This window comes from Caretta caretta, chromosome 24 (assembly GCF_965140235.1).
Source record: "Caretta caretta isolate rCarCar2 chromosome 24, rCarCar1.hap1, whole genome shotgun sequence".
Classification (NCBI taxonomy): Eukaryota; Metazoa; Chordata; order Testudines; family Cheloniidae; genus Caretta; species Caretta caretta.
The window spans coordinates 5746758-5768806 of NC_134229.1; the positions used below are offsets into that span (position 1 = coordinate 5746758).

General features: G+C 54.9%; 1 protein-coding gene across 3 annotated transcripts in view; it reads left to right on the forward strand.

The window, feature by feature from the left end:
• Positions 1-22049, forward strand: part of ARHGEF2 (Rho/Rac guanine nucleotide exchange factor 2) — a 129210-nt gene that overhangs the window by 6247 nt on the left and 100914 nt on the right. Inside the window, exons 1-4 of one of the 3 annotated variants that reach the window (XM_075123083.1) lie at positions 10454-10529; positions 13845-14157; positions 17311-17479; positions 20457-20565. In XM_075123083.1, the coding sequence (XP_074979184.1) occupies positions 10472-10529; positions 13845-14157; positions 17311-17479; positions 20457-20565 (649 nt within the window). In that variant the 5' untranslated portion in view covers positions 10454-10471. Of the gene's footprint in view, positions 1-10453; positions 10530-13844; positions 14158-17310; positions 17480-20456; positions 20566-22049 lie in introns of those variants that run through there. The other 2 variants (XM_075123084.1, XM_075123085.1) reach the window with 2 other exon arrangements.

The window sequence follows — 22049 nt, forward strand, 5'->3', positions numbered from 1 at the left end:
CCTACGCTCCCCTTCAGTGGTCACAGTGTTGCCAATTTAGTTGTTTTCCGACTCCCCCTATAAACTCAACACCCCTTCTGATTTCAATTCCTGGGGAAAACACTAAGCAGCCACTTCTCGACTGTGTAGGGCTGACACCGAGGTCTATTCAGCAGTGCGTTTAGCAATTACCAGATGCCCTTCTAGCCAGATCCGAGGCTTCCACTATAGCCCCATGGGATTGGCTGGGTCCCTCGACTATTCATGACTTAAGGCTCCAAGATCAGCAAACAGACTCTTCCACAAACAACCCACACCTTAATGCCATGTTTCCTGGGCAGGCCACCCTTGCACCCTGCAGATCCAGTGCCCAGAAATGCACAGCAGAGATGATGCAAACAGAGAATAAAGGGGGAGGGATTTTTATTTTTTTTTTTTGGTGGGGAGGGGCGCCAGGAGGAATGGAAGAGGAAGAAGGGATGTCTACAAGGCAGAGGGGGAGCGGTTAGCATCATGATCAGAGCCAGCAGGAAGAGAATTAAGTGCCAGCTGTTGCCATCTGCTGTTGTCTGCACACCTTGGATTCCATTTGTTGTGCCATTGTTTTGATGTGGCTTCTGGGTTCGTGACACATTGCCGTGAATAGGACAGAATACCACACAGGCTGGTGCACCAAGCAATCGCCCACGCTCCAGCTTTGGGTGAGATCCTGGGCAGCACGCTCAGGCTTCTTTAAGCCCCACCTGCATGGGCAGAAGGGAGTGTTGTTTAATGTCTCCTCCTGATCTATTATCATCTGTTTTGCGGTAGCAGCCGGGAGCCCCAGTCATTGTACAGCACCTAGCACCCTGGGGTGCTGGGCTAACACAGAACAAAACCACAATTCTTGCCCCAACGAACTTACGGTCCAACCTAACAGGACATGGCATTTATATAGGGCATAGGTTCTCAGCCTGGGGTTGGCAGAGAGGAGTCGGAGTCCTGACTGGCTGCTCATATTACTGAATGGAAGGCTAGATCCTGGCAGGGTAAGGGAGAGTTATGAGAAAGGTTGAGAGCTGCTAGTCTGGTGCTGTGTGGACATTGATGCCTCTTTTCAGCTCCCTGAGAGGTGGGTCTGGGTTGTTCCCTCCATTTTACAGAAGGGTAAACTGAGGCACAGAGGGGGGAAGTGACTTGCCTGAGGTCACACCCTGAGTCAGTGGCAGAATCCACAGTGGGGCTGCCTAGCCTGGTGCTCTAAGCACTGGCCAGCACCCAAATCCCATGGACATCAGCGAGCATTGGAGGGCAGCCTGCCTTTCAAACAGTGGACACTCCTGGGCCTGGGTCTGATTGAACCTGGTTTGCTTCCCACTTGCCGGAAAGGGCATTGCTGCTGCAGTGTGACACGGGAACAGACCTGCAAGTATTTGTGGGCCTCAGTTTCCCCATCTGTGAGACAGGGAGAGCAGCACTTCCCTACTGCGCAGCCTGTGGAGAGGGTATGCACAGGCTCGTGGGGTGCTCAGATACGAAGGTGATGGGCCCCATGGCTAGATGCATTATTAATCTGTCCCTGCATAGGCTACCGGATGAGGGATCTTGTTCTCTGCAACCGCACATGGCGTTAAGAGTAATGTATTCCTGTGACTCCAGCAAGGGGTTCTGGTGACCTGTGTTCGCCAATAGCCTGATAGAGGCGTGTTGCTGCGGGCACGTTATTTAACAGGAGAGCATTCAATGTAGATCTACCTGCATCCCTTGCCCTCCTCCACATCAGTCCTGCATGGTCTGGGGACGTTCCCGAGCAGGATTTATGAAGAGCTGAAGAAAAGGCAACCTGATCCCTTCAAGGCAATCCATGCCACCAGCGAGCCCAGTGCATTATGGGCTGTGCCAATTGCACAGGGGTAATTCAAATTGGGCTAAGCCAGTTGCCCACCAGTGTGAAGTGCTTTGCTCCAGTTCAATTACTTTGCTTTAAGAACAGATTTCAGCTGAACCAGTGCAACTTCTGTGTGGAGACAAAAATCTCACTATCGAGCCTCCAGGCCTGACTTTCCACTCCCTCTGCCTTGTGCAGCCGCTCTGGTCCATGCTGAGTGTAAAATGCAGCTGGATCCAGGCGTTTCCCACCCACTTTGTGCAGGGGTAAACGGTGGTGCTAACCCTTGCAATTGTATCCCAACTCTTGTGATATTTAGTATTTTTTTTCCTTCAAGCCCCAACTCCTGGAGTCACGTGATTTAGGGAGAGTCGCAGGGATTTGTTTAAAGTAAGTTTCTAGTTCTTGTGATTGTCGAGGGAAGCTGGGCAACATGATCCCAGCATGACCTGAAAGGCTCAGAGACCAGGAGGCAAAGGAAAAGAAGCAAAATTGTTATTTTTTTTTTTTTAAATCTCATGATTTATCAGCTGATCCCAGGATTGCATGGGGTTGATGCTGTTATGTAAATGACTCCAAAGGGTGCATGGCAGTGGTGAAATCAGGACCTAGGGGTACGTCCTGGCTGATGTCATGGGGAATTTTGCCATTGACTTTAACGGGGTCAGAATTTCAGCACTAGCTCATTGATTTAAAGAGTTCCCAGCACCTGCATCTCTTCAGACATGGTGCTTCCCATGTTCACATTCTTGACATTCCAAGCGGTGCCCAGGAAGTAGGCTTGGAGGGGTTAGGTTTGTATTGGTAAATGTCAATAGAGGTTGATTTCTCGGAACACACACAAAGAGAGGACAAACTATTTCCATCAATAACAATTGAAATGGACAGCGAGGCGAAGCAGGAGAAATGCTGCTTGAGAGAGTTTAACTTAACGATAATACTTAGTCCTGCCACGAGGGCAGGGGACTGGACTAGATGACTTTGCGAAGTCCCTTCCAGTCCTATGGTATTTACTATGTGTATTTTCAAATGTGATGTTGCCAGTTTTTGACTTACTGGTTATAAAACTTTCGCTTTTTATGTCTCGGCATCTGCTGTCCTTCAGTAATTGTCTGACACCTGCTCCCATAATTTCTGGCATCTGTGAACATTTAAATAGATCAAAATAGGGGGAAAAATGCTTAAAACCCATAATTTTGCACAACTCTGAAAATTTAAATTGATAAAAATACACGTTGATATTATCCATTGACATAACCGTTGAATTCTGCCAAGTCTACTAATACAATTTTTATTCAGTTTTTTTCATTCCTGGTCATGTTCTCATTATAAAACCAAGGTCTCCAGAGAACAGTAAGAATGTCCAGGAACCTCCCACATGTTACAAGGCTGTAACTCCATCAAGAGTGACTGGAGAGCTCGTAAACTGTCGATGCTGGAATGGCTCCCTCCCATTCAGTTTGGGAGGCTTCGCTGAACACCAGCGAGGGATGTGATCAGACAGTTAAAGCCCCTGATGTGGAATCAGGGTTCCTGTGTTTTGTGCAGGTTTCAGAGGAACAGCCGTGTTAGTCTGTATTCGCAAAAAGAAAAGGAGTACTTGTGGCACCTTAGAGACTAACCAATTTATTTGAGCATGAGCTTTCGTGAGCTACAGCTCACTTGTAGCTCACGAAAGCTCATGCTCAAATAAATTGGTTAGTCTCTAAGGTGCCACAAGTACTCCTTTTCTTTTTGTGTTTTGTGCCTGGCTCTGGAAGGGGTGAATGGCTCCTAGGGCAAGGGTTCTTAGACTTTCCTGTTGGTGACCCCTTTCACACAGCAAGCCTCTGAGTGTGACCCCCCCCTTTATACATTAAAAACATTTTTTAAAATATATTTAACAACATTGTAACTGCTGGAGGCTAAGCAGGGTTTGGGGGTGGATGCTGACAGCTCGCAACCTCCCATGTAATAACCTCATGACCCCCTGAGGAGTCCTGACCCCCAGTCTGAGAACCCCTGCTCTAGGGGCTAGAGCAGGAGACTGGGAGCCCGAATTCCTGGGTTCTAATCTTGGCTCTGGAAGGGAAGTGTTTCCTACTGGATAGAGCGAGTTTTGGAAAGGTCCAATTGAAACGGTTCGTTTTGATGTTTCTGAAATATTTCAATTTTGTTTTTCAGGCTGGAGTCACAAAATTGGGGGAGGAGGCGTTGCCTCCCTTCTTGTAGCTTTAGGTCAGTGGTTAGGGCTCTCCCTTGGGATGTGAGCGCTGGGTGACGGAGGGTGCTGGTGCATAGAGGATATGAGTTTGTTACAGCCCCCACTTGGGTGGTTTGGTTGTCTACCTCCTGCTCTGGCAGCCCCTGCTTTCAGCTCCAGAGGGCCCCAGTTCAACCTGTGGTGGGTATCATGCACTCGCAAATGCTTCACCTCTGAGGTTGTCCAGGTCATGGCATTTGCCTCCAGGTTCTCTTCCCTGCTCCTGCCGACCGGGAGCCTGGCCCTGTCATGGAAGAGGACTGTCAGGAGTGGAACATGAGAATCCCCTGACTGAATTAGATCTGCAGGGTCCCATCCAGCCCCACATCTCATCTGTGACGGTGGCCAGCACCAGCTGCTTCAGAGGAAGGTGCCGGATCCCTGTAGTAGCAGATGAGAACGTGGGTCAGGCCCAGAAGCGTGAGGTTTAAGAGCCGTTGTGTGTTCCAACTCTGGTCCCTAGCCCTGTCCCAGCCCTCTCCTCGCTCCTCCCAAATCCCTCTTCTCCACCCCTCCCCCACCCCTGGCCTTTCTTTCTTTCTTTTTTTTTTTTGCCTGTTCCTCCCCCTCTTAGCAGCTTGGGTCTCAAGCCTGTTTACATTCCCCAGCAGCGCACAGCCTGGTGCGTGCATGACGCTCTCCCTTGTCCGAGTGTGAGGGTGAGTCCTGTTCTGGATTAAAGCTAGAAAGATGGGTTGGGCTGATGGGCTGTTTTCATTCACTGTCTAATTCTTCTACTAAAGGTACAGGCAGGATGCACACAAGGCCAGGCAGGGCTGTGTCATCGTCAATTACTTGTTTGATCTGTTTGAGAAGGAGGCTGCATGTGGGCTAGGGGTTAGGGTCCTGGGTGGGGAGTCAGGATTTGTGGGTTGTATTCCTGGCTCCAGGAAGAGTGTGGGACCTGCTGGTGAGAGCAGGGGACTTGACGTCAGGACTCCTGGATTCCCAGCTCTGCCACTTATTTCCTTCGGTGACCTTTGGCAAGTCACTTCATCTCCCTTTGCCTGAGTCTCCCCATACGTAAAAAAAAAACGCCCCCAAACCCCACACTCTACCAAAACAATACTCAATTCTCCCCCTGGGGAGTGGGTGAGAGAGAGAACAAACCACAGAGGCCAGATGTTACGTTGCTTAATTTACACCTGCTTAATTGTGGCCCCAGCAGGAAAATCCTACCGGGGGGGGGGGGGGCGTGGTTTGCTTTGCTTTTCAATCACTTCCCTGATTCTGGAGCTGTGGCTCTGAGATGGGCGCTGGCCTCTTGGAGTGATTGTCTGGGGAAAGGCTGGCCCTGGGCTGGGCTGTCCTCACCCCCCGCCCCTCCCTGCACACCCCAGGGGGAATCCTCCTGTGTTGTGTACACTTCCCCAGGTTTCCATGGGAGCGCTTCTCACCCTGGACCTTATCAACTGACTGCCTTCTAGATCAGCTTCTTCGCTAGATATTTGTACCCACCCCGTTAGCTCCTTGCTGGCTCGGTCCGGCCTGCTGAGTGGTTACATAGGTGCTGGGTCCACCCAAACTGCCCCTTCCCCAGGGCTCCTAGAGCATCCTTCTCCAAGCCAGATCCTTCCTCTCCCTCCACACATGAGTCCCCATTAGTCTCCCGCTCCCAGCTGCCAGCCCAATGCTCTTGATTCTTCCCTACCCTCCAGGTGTGCCCAACGTTACATACTGAATTGGTATCAGAGCTGGGAATAGAAACCAGACTCGTTCCCTGTCCCTGCTCTAACCACGAGACAACTCCCCCTTCCCAGAGCTGTGGATAGAACCTAGGCTCCTCCCAGTCCCATCCTCTATCACACTAGTGAAAAGAGAGCAAAATGTACCCGGAGTCCTGACTCCCAGCCCCGCATGTTCTAATCCCTAGAGAGGCCACGCTCCCCTTCCAGAGTTGGGATGGAACCCAGGAGTCCTGGCTCCCAGCCTCCCAGCTTTAACCAATAGACACCACTCCCCTCCCAGAGCTGGGAAATGGATCCCAGGCTCCCTGTCCCCTCTTCTAACCACTAGCTCATGCTCCTCTCCCATTTTGTGCTCCATCGCTATATATGGAAAATTGGTAACTGGCCCTAGGACAATTCAGCAAAGATCTGACAGCAGATAACGGGCTGAAAGGGAGGAAAGTTCTTGTCAGCTGGCTGTGTGTGGGCACTCGAAAACAGGAAAGCGGCTGAGCTCATCCCGTTTGCTCCGGGGCGGTTGCTAGGAAGTGTGTATGTCTGGTGGGGGGGAAGAGGACGCTGCAGGCTGGCCACAAGCGCGGGGAGCCTCAGTGCAGACCGAGACCGGAGCAGATCTCTGCAGGAGCAGGTGAAGAGGGTGAGACTGTGGCAGCTAGAACAGAGGGGTGGGGCTGATCACACATGGAGGAAAACGCACAGTTTGGTTGGTGACTGAGCAGGGCTAATAGGCATGGCGCTGAAGATGGCTGTAGCGTGGGCAGCATGATCTAGTGGAGAGGGCTCTGGGCTGAGCCTTGGGACTTCTGGGTGCTATTCCTGGCTCTGCCACTGACCTGCTGCGTGACCTTGGGCAAGTCACTTCCCCTCTCCATGCCTCAGTTTCCCTCCTGCCCTTTGTCTGTTTTAGACTGTGAGCTGTTCTGGGCAGGGCACATCTCTCACTGTGTGTCTGGTACGGCATGTAGAACGTTGAGGCCTCTAGGTGCTACTGTAATAATATATTGTAGCCAGGGGTCTGTCCATACTAGGGCTCCCAACGTTGCAATGTAATTAACCTCCCACCTTCCCTGGGCGATCAGCAGGGTGTGAACGAAGGATCTGCCGCACAACTATCTGCTACTTGAGCTAAAGGAGTAACTCCGTTAGTTGGCAGCAGCAGTAGGCTGTTATCTTCTATGTGCAGATAGGGCCATGACTAGGGCTCTACCAAATTCACGGCCACGAAAAGCGCATCGCTGATGGTGAAATCCGGTCTCCCGCCATGAAATCTGGTCTTTTGTGTGCTTTTACCCTAGACTATACAGATTTCATGCAGGAGACCAGCGTTTCTCAAATTGGGGGTGCTGACCCAAAAGGGAGTTGCAGGGGGCAGGTCACAAGGTTATTTTAGCGAGGGTTGCAGTATTGTCACCCTTACTTCTGTGCTGACTTCAGAGCTGGGGCGGCCAGAAAGTGGGAAGTATTCCCCACCCCATAAGGCTGCCTTTCTTATCACTTGTTAGGTGTCTTGAGATCCTAATCTGGAAGACACAGTAAAGAGAAAGGCAAAGTCTTTATTATAAATACTAGAGACACTCAGAGAGGGTGGGTGGCCTTGTGGCTAAAGGCAGTAGCTTGGGATTCTGGAGATCTAGGTTCAATTCTTGGCTGTGCCACAGACTCCCTGTGTGACCATGGGCAAGTCGTTTAGGGTACGTCTAGACCTCAGTCAGTGGCTATGATTGCAGCTTGAGCTGACATACCCCAGCTAGCTCTGGTCCTGGAACAGTGAAGCTGCAGCAGCCAGGAACTGCAGTCTAGAGACATACTGTATCATTAATCTCCCTTGGCCTCAATTCCCCATCTGTAAAATGGGGTTATTTATTTATCTTAATGTAATGTTCCTTCCTTTGTCTCATCTAAATAAGCTCTTCAGGGCAGGGACTGTCTCTTACAGTGTCAATGCAGCGCCTAGCACCGTCGAACCCCAATCGCTGCTGCGGTCTCCATGCTGTACGATCGCAGGAATAATAACAACAGGGCAGAGAGCAGACGTGGCCTTTCGGATCTCGTGGGGCTGGTCGGAAACTTCTCTCTCACAAATGGAACTGGAAGCTAGTGAGAGGGGATAAACGTGGCCTTTCTTTTTTAATAGCATCACTTTTGTGAGTGCACCTGAAAAGTGTGGGCTATCAAACAAGCAGCCAGTTAAGCCCAGGAGCTCCAGCCCCAGCAGGTGGAGAATGTCTCATGGACTCCTCAAAGTACCATGTGAGCTTTTCAGATAACACCAGGGGCTGGGCGTCTTTTTTTCTCTTTTTTCTTTCTTCATTCTGACTCAAGGCCATTGCACTGAAAGCAGGTCACTGTCTGTGGAGGGTTTTTGTTTTTAGCACCATGACCCCACATTGACCTGTGAGTCAACAGTCTCTGGGTAAGAGCACTTAAGTGGAAATCAAAGGAAAGGAATGTTTGAGCAGCTCTTTATGATGGTCTCTCTGCAACTTACAAATTTCAGGCAGTGGCCAGGAATCATTAAAGCCACTTCTTGGGCTAAGTCTTCCCAGGTGTGAAGATCATCAAGACCTGCAGAAATGACAGCAGTCGTAGTCTAATCCAATTTCTGTACTTGGCTAATAAGGCATCCGATTATTATTATTATTTTATTATTATATAAGGTATTACCATAGCATCTAGGAGCCTTCACCATGGACCAGGACCCCATGGTGCCAGGCGCTGTACAAACACAGAACAAAAATATAGTCCCTGCCCTACTGTAAGCATTTTAAGGGCCAGATCTCAGCTGGTACAAGTCAGCACAGCTCCACTAACTTCAACAGGGCTCTGCTGATTTCCAGCAGCTGAAGACTGGGAAAGTAAACTGGACTAAAACTGGGAGGCCGGGTAGCCCTCTGCCTTGGGTAGCTTAGACACAACAAATCCTGCATCTTGGCAGGGGATTAGACTAGATGACCCTTGTGGACCCTTCTAACCCTATGATTCTATGACTTTTGGGGCCCATTCTTCAAGTTCTGTGGTTGCTCTTTGCATTTCTCTCCTGGAAGTCAATTAAGCAAAACTCTCTTCTGTTTATGGTCAGTTTCACTTTCGGTGCTGTCTGTGCAAGAGTGTTTGGGTTGCAGACAATGGTGGGGGAGCGATCAAACGGCTTCTGGGGTGGATACAATCTAATCGGTTTGAGGTTTTGTGAAATGCTTTTGGGTTGTTGGAATCTGGAACCAAGCTTAAGTGGATGGTGCTCCTGGACTGGTGGATTTCCTCTAGAAACGATGTGAATTTCATTACCGCAAAGACCTTTTGTTGGCTATATCCAGTTTACTCTCTCACTTTGCACGATTGTAAAATGAGGAAACTGAGGCCCCGAGAAGTGATGACTCACCTGAGGTCACGCAGCGAGTCTGTGGCAGAGCAGTGAATTGAACTTGGGTGTCTCAAGTCTCAGGCTAGCGCCCTAACCACTGCACCCTCCTTCCTCTGGGAAGTATTAACCCCTATTTTACAGCAGGGGAAACTGAGGCACAATGACTTGATCCAGGCCACACAGTGAGTTGGTGTCAAAAACTAGGATGAAAGTGCAGGCGTGGCTAGCTCTAACCACTGAACCACACTGCCCTTCAATGTAACTTCAGCCCTAATGATTGATTGCTAAATGGCAGCTCTAGGTTGCTTTCCAAATGCTGAATTCCCCTCTTTGCCATTAGGTATCAACTACGCTCCCTGCCCAGTGTGATTCCCCTCCTGTTTTCTGTCGGTGTCAGAAATGCCAGGCAAGCTGTAACAGGTGCTGTGATTGCTCATCAGATCTGGATCTCAGTCCAGCAGTGAGCTGCCTTGGATGCCGTAGCATGTTTACACGGGAAATGCACCAGGGGAGGGACAGAGACCAGCAGGACGAGGCGGATGGTTTGGTGGTTAAAGCACAGGCCTAGGCGTGGGGACACGTGAGTTCTATTCTTGCTTCTGCCACAGACTTCCTGTGTGATTTTTGGTTCAGGTCCTTCAGCTGGGGTTTGCAAAGGAGCCTAAGGGATTTAGGAGCCTCAGTTTCATTGGGTTTAGGCGCCTTTGCTTCCTTGGGAACCCCCCTGCCACAGTGTGCTGAATGAGACTGGAGAAAGAGGGTCACGTTTCAGGAGGGGCCTCGTTTGGTGTGACACGGAGAGCTCAGCAGTGCAAGCTGGGCAAGCCAGGCTGCTCAGGACAAACACAAGCCCGCGCTGTTTGCAATGCTGACCTCTCTGCCGTCTCCATAAAGGTCTTCCTACAGCTCCACTGTATTGGTTTTTCTTTAAACATGGGCTAGAAGTGTGCTGCCTTCCACCCGCCTGGACCCGCCCTGCCTTGGGCTTTGATGGGAACCGGGCATTGAGGGTGGGCTGAGATTCCTGGGAGAAGGAATTTCCTGGCAGGCTGCTGGACCCCCTCTGTCCTGGGGTTGCATAAGACACCTCCTCCCACTTCTCAGAAGGGCGATGCTGCTGTCGCCACAGGACAGTGGTGTGGGAAGAAGGAGCAATAAATGCTGATGGTGCTTATGCTGCACGATGGGAAGGCTCCCAGACTGTGCCCCCTGTCGTCAGGTCCCCCCAAAGAAAATGGTTCAGCGGGTAGGATAGCAAAGGTCCGAGTTGTTGCTGTTGGTATTGCAGGAGCACCTAGGAGCTCTAGTCCTGGACCAGGACGCCACGGGGCTGGATGCTGCAGAAACACAGAACAGAAGGATGGTCCCTGCCCCAAGGAGCTCGCAGCCTAGGTATGAGACACGAGACAACAGATGGATAGAAAGAGACAGAGGCTGGACTCCAGGAATGGACACGAGGAGGGATAGCTCAGTGGTTTGAGCAATGGCCTGCTAAACCCAGGGTTGTGAGTTCAATCCTTGAGGGGGCCATTTAGGGATCTGGGGCAAAAACTGGGGATTGGTCCTGCTTTGAGCAGGGGGTTGGACTAGATGACCTCCTGAGGTCCCTTCCAACCCTGATATATTCTATGATTCTATGAATGTACCCTCTTGTCTCGGGAACTTATTAGAGACCCCTGAGCGGCGTGGTCTTTGCAAGGAGGGGCAGGCCCACGCACGCACAAAACTTGTCCATTTAACCTGCGACCCAGGCACCATGCGTGGTGTGTGTGTCTAGGGGCAGAGAGGGGGTGGGTCCGGCTCCTCTTTTCCTTCAGAATTCTTTGCCGTTTAATGAGTAACTCAGGTGGCGAGATGAGAGGGGGGCCCTTGGCTTGGGGAGATTTTTTTCTGCTTTCCTCTTAGCGCGCTGGAATATCCAGGGCCGGTAACTCCACCTGCTCTTGGGCCCGTCTTGTGCCATCCTCCCAGCTCCTTGGCAAAAGGCACCCCCGTTTCCAGTGTCTGCCCCAAGCCACGCTAGGGCTGGAAGGGGTGCGTGCTCCCCATCTAGGGGCGTGCGCTCTCATGTGTGCTCCACTGCGCTGTAGCGAATGGGCCTGAAAGAGGGATCTTTAGGAGGAGTGATCGATAGGTGACCTACCCGCCTCTTACAGCCCTGGCTGCTGCTCAGGTTGGCTGTAGAGGCAGCTGCCCGTTTAGCCATGCTGCTGCCAGTATCCGCCTGGAGCGCCCCCATCTGCCTAAGAGGGAGTGAGCTGTCCAGAGGAAGCCAGAGTAATTCAGCCCCTTGAGCTGGTCCGTGCCTTGAAGGGCCTGATCCAAAGTTGAAGCCAATGGAAAGACTCCCAGTGACTTCAGGGGGCTTCGGCTCAGGCCCTCCATTCAAACTCCCTGGCTGGAGGAGGCATTGCAATGAGCGGCTAAGGGGGGTGAGTTGCCATCACATTCATGCCTGGAATGGGACCTGCTCAGCTCTGTGTGTCCTAAGCCCTATACTGCTGACCCACCAGTTCTCCTTTAGCTCAGGAAGCAGCAGGCCCGGCGCTGTCAGCTCAAGAGGAGCTGAGTTTTGTCCCTGCCATGTCCGTGAAGTGCCAAGTGGCGAAGTCTCAGGCAGGAAATGCCCAGTGTGGCTACAGACCCATTAAAGCCTGTCTCTTGGGAAGGAGAGAGATGGGATGGAGAGATTGCACGAGGTAGAGGCAGGGAGGAGTGTGTGTCAACTGGATAGTATCCCAGAGGAATTCCCAGCTCTGCTGTGAGCCCTTTGGAGAGGGGGGGCTGGGCTAGTGGTTCAAATTCTGCTTTGCTGCAGCTCCCCATGTGACTGTGAGTAGCTCACTTAGCCTCATGGAGCCTCAGTTTCCCCAGCTGTGCAATGGGGATAACAACAATGCCATGCGTCCCAGGAGGGTTGTGAGGATAAACACATAACAGATGGTGAGGTACTCGGCTACTGCAGTGATGGGGGGTGAGTACGACGGACAGGAGCTTGGCTAATTGCTTTGCCATTTGGGGATGGGCGGAGTCCTACTTTCCCTGAGCGCCTGGCAAGGAGTCGCTGGGAATCAAGGTCTCTTCACCCCACAGTGCCCAGCTGCTGTGTTTTGGGAGACCCAGTCAAGAGCCACTGGGGGCAGGGATGCTGGAGCCCCAGATTCTTGGCCGATTCGTCTCCTGCCGGCATTCCCCCCTGAGCTGTAGGTCAGCCCCTTGGGGGAGGCTCTGGTGTGGTTTACGACATGCTTGCTGAATGGGTCTGTTGAAGGGAGCATGAGGAAATGGCCAACAAGGGCAGTTCCTCTTTACGACTGTAATAAGCTTTAATGTCCACTTGAAAGGTGGCTGCTTCCATGGAAGAGCTCATAAAAAGAGTGTGTGTGTGTGGGGCGGAGGGGATGGTTTGGTCAGGGGGCACAGGATCAGCTGTAGCAACCAGCTTACAGGAACCTCCGTTTTCCATCAGCACGCCCAAGTATGGCAGGATAAGGCTTGACAGCTGGGTTGTAAGTGGCTCCAATCCTGCGTAGAGCCGCAGCGCCGTACTGGCTGACTCTCACCCGTGAGTTAGCCCACGGGGCTCCTATCAGGTCGAACAGGCAGATGGAACTAGGGGTGGGAGAGAGGGGAAGCAACACACACCAGCAAAGGGGGGAGTTCCCGGACCCAGTGTGGCTGGCGTTGCTGGCGGGGAGGGAATGGAGCAGGCTGGGAACTTCCCCCCCAAACTTTGTCCTCCGCTACACGGGCAATAGCAAGACACACAAGAGGCTGCCCACTGTGGATGTACCCTCACCCTGATCTGACGGGACCAGCGAGCCTGGTTCTGTCCCAGCATGTTCCGGTTTTTCCCGTGCTCTAGCCTGGAAATATGGAGCCTTAAAACGGGCAACTGAGCTGTCCTCCTTTCATGCTCAGTAGCTCCCCGTGCTCCTCCTCCTCCCCCTACACCCAAGTCAAGCGGGCACAGCAGTGTCCATCAGCCGTGCCACCAAAACCACTGAGCCCCGGACGGCGGCTCTGGCATCAGTACCCCCCGGGCTGGCAGGGGTGGGACTAGGCCAGCTCTGGCACAAGTTTAGTGGGGAGGGGATGACGGGCCCCTGCTGGGTGAGGAGTGCCCCAGGGTCCTGGCCATTGATAATCTGGTCACTGTTATCCCCAGGATCTGCCCTGAGTAGGGGCAGGAGGGCAGCTTGGTCTCTGGGGGCCTGTCCAGTCCTCTGGCAGCGAGGGGGCTGGTCGGTGATGGCGATGGCTTTGGGGTTGTGGATGTTGGCAGAGCTGAGAACCCACCAACTTGTTTCCTGTAGGAGCTGGAGACTGCTGGGTAATGACAAGCATAGGGGCAGGGAGCAGGCACCGGTCTCAGGGTGAAGCTGGAGTCAGGGTTGAGGGGTCAAGGGGTGAGCCGGAGTCATAGCCAGGTGGTCAGGAACCAGACGGGAGTGGGGAGGCTGGGGCTGGAGGAGAAACTGTGTGTGTGTGTGGGGGGGTCTCTGGGACTGGCTGAGCTCGCTGGGGTTGCCTAGTGGTCAGGCTGGAGCTGACAGGCCCCATCGGGCGGCCATCCGATGGGAGTGACCCCAAGTCACCCTTAGGAACCCCCTACTCCTCCCTACCCACCCCCAGCCTGCTCTCTGTGACTGTGCTGCTTGACTCAGCCTGGGCCTGACCCCTCTGCCCTGTCTGTCCCCCCTCCAGCGTCCGTCCGTCCCCGTGACTTGAGGATGAACTGCCCCGAGCAATCCCCGGGAGCCTGCGACGGCGCCCCCTGCAGGGCCCAGGGCCAGAAACGCCGCTGCATGTCGGCCGTGGAGCAGGGCTCCTGCCCCGACGGCGACCCGGCGGCGGATTGGGAGGTGGAGGAGGAGGAAGACGAAGACCGTTTCCTGGGCGTGCTGCTGCGGAGGTCGTGCGCGCTGAGGGCCTCCTTCCGTGAACGGGACTCCTACCGGCGCCACAGCTGGGAGCCGGGCAAGAAGCTGCAGAGCGCCCCAGACTACGACCAAATGAGGTACCCAGCCTGGCTTATGGCACCCTCTCTCCCTTCCACGGCCTGGAAGCCTGGATCCCCCACCCCACTCCTGCCATCTTGGCACCAGACTCAGAACCTAAAAAATGTGCTTGCCGCTTGACATTAATGGTGATGGGGGGTGGGGCATTAACCCCTGGAACTGGCTGCTGCAGGGTGGTGGGTGGGGTGTGTCTAGCTGCTGGGGTGTATTACTGGAAGAGATGGGGTGTTAACACCGATTGCAGAATGTTATGTGGGCAAGGGTGTGGCTTGTGGATCTTGTTTCTGAAGGGTATTTTTGGGGCAGGCAGTGTGATGTTAACCCATGGAACTGGCTGCTGCGGCTTGCTGGGCCTATCTGCTGAGCAACACTACTTACTACTGTTAACCTGTGGAATTGCTTGCCACAGGACTGCACAAAGCTTGGCAAGACCATTGAAAGGCTTAAACCACGTGGCTCACACTCAGTGATGCCGCCTGGAATAAAAATCTCAGAGGGCTCCCCATCCCTCTGCTGCAGGGCAAACCATAGCCCCTCTCCATGCCTCAGTTTCCCCAGCTGTGAAATGATGCTGGCCTCCTTTTTAAAGTGCTTTGAGATCTACTGATGGAAAACTTTGTATCAGAGCTAGGTATTTGTGTTCTGTGTCTGTGAAGCACCTTGCACAGTGGGGCCCTGGTCTGTGGCTAGGACGCCAATCCAAATAATAATAATAGACCATGGCTCTGTCCTGCTGTGGCCGCCCCCACACTTCCTGTGCTAGCCTCTGTCCACTAACCATCGGCCCCTTTCTACTTGGTGCATGCAGCTCTATTGCGTTGGCTTCCCTGTGGACTGGCTCCCATGGACTGGTCTCAGATGGGGTTGGGGATGTGGGCTCTGATCCGGGGGGGGGCTGAAGCTCTGTTGTTTCTGATCGTGTCTGCCTTTGTTCAGCGGCTTTGATTTCTTTTTATCTCCCCTCGGCAGCTCGGCCCAGCGAATGGGCCCTGGGATTGATGGCAACGGCCAACAAAGCGTCACTTTGGCAGCTGGCCCGGCTTGAGCCCACACGCTGGGCTCTGCCCTACGGGGCTGATAAGCCGACCTGCTGCTTTATCTTGGGAGCTTGTTGGCTTTTGCCAGCTAAGCAGAGCCAGGCTGGGCCAGGGGTTGGATGGGAGACTGAAGTGCTCCAGGGATTCAGGGTTTAGAATTTGAACAGGTCGGGATCCAGTTCAGGCCTTTCCCTCGAAAAAGGGCAAATGTCGTCCTAGGATGTCCACGCGAGGCGTGTCTAGTAGAGAGAGGGAAGTATTAACGCCAAGCTGCTGGTAAGACATTGTCGGGCATCCTGTGTACAAGTCTGGTCAGCCGAATTCAAGAGAGATGAATTCAGATGGTGACAAGTGCCGAGAAGGGATCACGAGGGGTCCGGGGAGCCGACCCCACAGGAGGAAAGTCTCTGGCTTGTTCAGCGTGGCACAACCAGGGCTGAGATGGAGGGGATCTGGTGACTCTCTGTGAAGACATTGGGGTGAACCCCACGGAGGGGGGATGAGCTAAAGGACAAATGTTGGCGTGAGATCAAAGGGGGACAAAGTGGCTATGAGTAAACTTCACCTGGGAATTATAAGGTTTTCCCACCATCCGAGGACGGAGGGTCTGGGACGGCCTCCCAGTAGCTAGGGGCAACAACCTAACTAGCTTTAGGAGGTGCTTCATCGGTTTCTGAAGGGGATGGTTGGAGGGGCTGCCTGAGACAGCCCGGGCTGGACCCAGTGGTCCCCTCAGGTCCTGTGTTCCGGTCCTGTCTCCAAGTAGGCAGATGGCTCCCCCTGCTGGTAGCTTGAGGTAATTGCGTGCTCAGTGGGTCACCTGCCCGTGGCAAAGACAGAGGCCTTCTTTGCTGAGAACCGGGTCCCTTGTTCCACAGTATTTCAGCTCCCCAATAAAGCCATGCATGGCAAGATCCAAGCCCCGGTGTCTGTAGCAGAAGCCGTGCCCCCTGCTTGCGTGATGGGGGAGCCGGCCCCTCTGATCTCACCCTGCCACGACGCCCACCCCCCGGCCCCTTGGTGAGTCCGGTTGAAGTGAAGACCGTTTTGCTCCGAGGGGAGCATTGGGTTTTTCTCATTCTGAGAGTGGCCGGCTCAGGCTGATGATTGGCTTTTTCGTCTGCTGTAAAGAGGCAGCTTTGAAAAATAACCAACCCCAAACCACCACCCCACTTCTGCAAACAGCGTGGAGCCCGGAGCAGGAAGTCAGGCTCTGAGATCCAGAGACCGATTCTAGAGACGCATCGGCATTTGGGGAGTAGGGGGAAGGGGAGATTGCGACGGGGGCGAGGGAGGGGTTCATCCAGGGGCCATGTTCAGCAGGCTGTGGTGAGTAGGTTGTGGTCTGTGAGAATGATTTCTATGTCAATTTCACTACTGGTCTCTGAGCTAGGGGTGGGTGGGGGTCGGGGGGGCTGTGGTTAAGGGAAGCAACCTGGGTGTTGGAGACCTGGGCTCTGTCCTGGCCTCTGCTCCCTTGGGTTGCTTTAAGGATCCAGTGCTGTCTGCAAAACTTGAATTAGGATTCAGCTTTCCCATGCTGAAAGATGGGGGAGAGGGTGGGTTGTTGGACCCTTTTATGGGCAAGGGGTGTTCCTGCCTTGCCCCCCAGAGGCCAGGAAAGAGCAGCACGATCTGAGATGCAGCTGGTTGTGACCTCTCTGAAAAAGAATGGGTTTTTATTTTGAAGCCAGCAACAAGAGTCAAACCTCCCACTATGCTGGTGTGAAACATCTACTACTAAATCCTCCAGGGGGACGGATTAACCCTCGCCGCCCCTGCAGGGGCAGCACAGTGTCATCATTCCCCTTGTGCAAAAGGGGGGAAACTGAGGCACAGAGCAGGAATGTGACCTGCACCGCAGCTTAGTGCTCCGAGCTCAGGACCTGTCCCCAGGTCTTGGAGGGGTGTCAGAACCGGGATGGGAGCGTGGGAGTTCTGGTTCCCGGTGCTGAGCGCAGAGCCGGGGGGCATGCGAGGTGCCCTCTGATGTGGTGGAGGGGGTGAAGCAGTTCCTGTGTGTGTTAGTTTGGATTTGGGGGTGGGGAGGCGGCTAGCAGGTTTCTGGGCCCCAGCCTGAGAGTTCTCAGCCTGGCTCTCCCTCGTCTGTTTCAGCGTGAGTTTGAAGGGCCTGGCTCCTGAGGAACTCGACTCCGCTGCGGGGCAGTTGGACAGCTTCTCCCAACACCGCAGGGACCCCCGCCGGGCCCCCATCATCCGCAGCAATGACGAGCTGGAGTCCCTCCTCTTGCAGGATGAGGAGGAGGACCTGGAGCGGGCTCAGGTAGGGGATGCATCTCCTCTTCCTCCCTTGAGCACCAGGGGACTTGCCTGAAGGGGATGGAGGGCCAGATCCTGGAAGGGGCTGAGCTTCTCCTGCCAGCTGCTGAGTGTCCTCAGCTCCCACTGGCTTCAGCGAGAGTGCTCTGCACCTCACAGGATCAGTGCCCTTCTCTGCACCCCCCCCACCTACTTGCACCTGCATGTTTGCAGCAATCATGCAACCAGCTCTCATGCTTCAGGGCCTTGTCCCGCACCTGACACGAATCAGGAAGGAATTATCCCTCCGCTTGCACATCACTATGCACCTGGCCGCAGTTGAATCCCCAGGGGCAGCTGTCTTGCTCTGAAGCACCCGAAACGGGCCATGAGAGGCAGGGATACTGACTCAGATGGGCCAACGGTCTGATACAAGGTGTGGGGAGACCAGGCAGGAATCCAATCTGCTGTGGAGGGAGGGTGGATGCCTGCTGAGATGGACCGAGTCTGGTCTGGTAGGGAGGTGAATGGAAAATGAGATGGCTCAGCAGTGCAGTCTGGGAGGGTAAGGGGAAGTTCAGAGTACACTCCTCAATGGGTTAAGCCAGCCAGGCAACCCCTCCCATCCCTGCCCAGCGCTCTCTGCTCCAGTTCCCATCAGTTTTCACCCTGGCTGTGCGGCTCCCTTTGTCAACACACGGTGGAAGGAGGAAGGCAGCACAGTTCCTGTTCGGGGGCGTTATTCTCGAGAAGCGATTTTTCTCTTTTGGGGAAGGGAAACGGCCAGCAGCGTCGGCGAAGGCCCGTGGAGTAAAAGTGAAGTACGGAGCCTCGTGCGAGACACGTTGCGACGGCCTGGCCGCTCGTCCGTCCGGTCCTAGATCGTAGAGCCAGATGGGATGTTGTGATTGTCTTAATCTGACTCGGGGTGGGGGAACCATGCCTGAGTGCTGGTGCTGGGGGGGGGCCGCATCCCTGGCTTGAAGTGGATTTCATTATATACAGGGATAACAGTTTGGTGGCTAACAGATAACAGAGGGGGGGCTCTCAGCACCCCCACTGTACAAATTGTTCCAGCCCCCCTGGAACCATGGCCGGGGGGGTCCTAGTGCCCCCACAATGGAAATATTCATGGTGGAGGCCCGCCATGGGGCATCTCTACGTCGCCACCCACCAATGTGTTCCGCTTTGCTAGAGTGACTTGGATTTGTCCCCGCCCCTTTCCCCATTCCATGTGCTGGGGGGCAGGGGGAGGAAAGAGGAGATGAGTGGGACGCCGAGGAGGGACTGGAATGGTCCCTGCGGTGCGTGGGATCATGCTGAGTGGCAGGTAGGACGCCCCAGCTTAGCCTGGTCCCTCCTTCCAGGCTCTCCCAGGCCGGGAGGGACAGGACAGGGTAGAGGGGAGGGGGCTTTTGTGCACAGGGTCCCAGCCATTGAGACTGCTGGGGGAGCGCAGGGCACCTCCCATCTCAGTAGCTCTCCTCATTATCCCTCCATTTGCCCCCCACCCTCCATTCACAGGGAGCCTACCCCCGACCCTGGTCTCACCTGACACAGGACATAGGACTTCCCTGGGTTAATTCCTCTTTGAACTAGAGCAGATTTCAGAGAAAAACGTCCAGTCTTGATTGAAAAGTCAATCCACTACAACCTCGGGGGAGTTGTTCCCATGGTTAATTTCCTTCCCCGTGAAAAATCTGCCCCTTGTTTCCGGCCTGGATTTGTCTGGCTTCAGCTTCCAGCCATTGGCTCATGCTCGCCCTTCCTCTACTAGACCGAAGAGCCTGTTAATTCCCGGGGTAGAGACTTACGGCCTGGGATCCAGTCACCCCTTCACCTTCCCTTTGTGAAGCTAAACAGATGGCACTGCTTGTGCGCGCCCCTCTCGGACGCGTCCTCCGATCCTTTCACCCTCTGCATCTTCCCTCCACCTTCACCAGCCTCCTGCTGGACTTGTGGGCACCAGAAGGGGGCCCAGGATTCCAGGTGTGGTCACGCTGGGGCCAGATGCAGGTCCCCTGGTGCTTTAACAAACATCAGGGGTGTTTAACCCCTGGCTAAATTCCAGCCTGGGCCAATTCTACCGACAACTGTTCGCTGCATTTTGGTAGGGGCCTTGATCAGACCCCTGCTGCAGTAGGTGCTTCACCTACACTAGTGAGAGACCGTCCCTGCTCCAAAGAGCTGACAGCCTAAACAGAAAACTGGTGGGAGGGGAAACTGAGGCACAGAGCAGGGCAGTGACTTGTCCTGGATTGGCCAGCGGCAGACCTGGGAATGGTACTCCGGGGTCCTTAGGCCCAGTGCCAGGTAAAGGTTCCCAGGCTGGAGTACTGCTGATCTCTAGGATGCTTGCTGGTCTCCTGGCACTGGATTCCCTTTCCTCCTCTCCAGTGGACAGGAACAGGGGAGGGGGGAAGACAAGCGAAGAGCTAAAGGTGGGGGGAGAGGGGTGACTAATTTCTGCCCCGAATGAGACCACCTCAGTGCAAAAATCCACACCGTGCATTTCGGGTGTGAGCTGCCATGGGGATGGTGTGTGATGGGGAATGGTGTGGGCTGGGCAACCGAGAATGTGAGAGGGGCCCCTGACAGTGGAGGTGTACAGGCTGCTTCTTGAATCCTCTCGCTCTCTCGTGGCTGCTGTGGGGCTCCACCCCAGAGGTGGCTGCTCTTTAGTGATGGCCGAAGCGATCTACATAGCTGCCCACGCAAGAGCGTCTGGAGAGGCGAAATTCTTCACCGCCTGACCGCAGCAACCCAACCAGCTCTCCTTGGAGCAGTGGGTGGGGGTCCCGGCCAGGGCTTTGTGGACCCACGTTCTGCTGGCAAGGAGGCGTGGCGGGGACTTTGCCCCCCTCCGGGCGGGTGCTGCGGGAAGCCGTGGGCACACCGCTGTGTTTTTGAACCGTTGCCCCCAGCCACCCACCCTCACCTGGCGCAGCGGGGGCAGCTGGATCCCTGCGCTGCTTGGCACCGATCCCTGCGCTTGTCCCCAGGAAGATGCCAGGAGGCTGCAGGCATATCGGACCGGGCAGAACCCCGCCTCCAGCACCCTTTCCAAGTGCCTTTCCCTGAGTGGCATCGACCGCTTCCCGGATGCGGATGGTGAGTAGGGAAGGCCCCTCTGCCCCTCCATCTGGCTCCTCCAACCCCAGCCTGAGAGGCCACCCCAAGTGCTGGTAGGCGGGGGGGGGGGGAACACGTCCCGAGAGGCTCGGGGCGCCCCCTTGCCGCTGTGCAGCACCACCCACAACCTCCTCCCGCTATGCTCCAAGTTCCCCACCAGGCAGTGCCGGCTACTGGCCACCAAGGAGAGAGCTGAGACCAGAGGAAATCCCCGGACCCGCTCCAGGGCGCTTGACCTGTTGGATTTTCTTCCTGGCTTAGCCTCCCTTCTTGGCGGGGAGGGTTGGGAAACGGGGGGGGGGGGGGGGTGTCTCTCCCTCTGCAGTCCTCGGACAAACCCTTCCCTGTCCCAGCCCATAGGTGCTGACTTTTTGGTTTTGATGGTGGGTGCCTCTCACTGGGCCCCTCCACCTCAGCTCTGCCCCCTTCCCTGAGAACCCCTCCCCTGAGCGCCTCCTGCCCCTCCCTGCCTTATGGACACTGGGGGGCAGAGAAGGGTCAGTGGCGGGGCAGCCGCTGAAGAGCTGGTTGGCGGCCAGCCCCAGGGGTGCTGAGCACCCCCAGAGTTGGTGCCTATGCCTGCCCCCCCGCGCCATGCTCTCATCGGACAGGGAGGAGAGGAACTGGGCCATGTTGTCACCAGCAACTGAGTGCAGCTATAAGATTGGGAAGGCCCCGCCCGGTGATAGCCATTGCCGGGCAGAGGGCAGACTCCTGTCCCTTGGGAGGAAGCCGGATCAAAGCGACCTGGGTCAGCTTCCCACCTGATCCCCTTGCTAAGGTGGGAGACTCTGCTGGGGGCAGAGAGCCAGCCCAAAGCCAGGCCCAAGCAGGCTGTAAGGGGCACATCAGCCTTTCGCTGGTGCCCTCTCCCCTGTGAGGGGAGCGACTTCTCTCTAGGGAGAGCGTTTCCCTCGGAGAGGGTCCCGTCCCGCGGTGCTGATGCTCGGTGTTCTCTCCAGCACGCTGACTGTTTCCTGTGTCTGTAAGGAAACCGCCAGGCCCTCGGCTTTGTGACCGCTGCCTTATGGGCCGCCCCTTCCTGAGCCCACCGTGCGTCTCCGGCCCAGCCTTGGGTTTCAGCGGGGAGATTTCCGCGACTTTGCAGCGCGATGACATCCCCTGGCTTTCGCCCTCGGGCCAGCCCGGCTCTGAATCTCTGTACTGAGCCATCTGCTGAGCTGTTGCTTCCCTCCTAAATCAGTGAAACCCCCAAAAACTTTAGCACCGAGGTGAGGTTGCCCGGTGTGGCCTGCAGCTCTGCCAGCATGGGGAGAGAGGTGAAACTTAAACCGCTCATTCCTGCCCTCAGGGTGCACAACAGAAGTTATCAGAGCCGGGCAATTTTGTAAATTGCTAGTTCTAGGGGGCTGTATCTCAAGACCCCCTTACTCAAAGGGCCCCGGAGCTGGACCATTAGCCATACCCCTCCCCCTAAGGTGACACAGCACGTTGCAAGACAG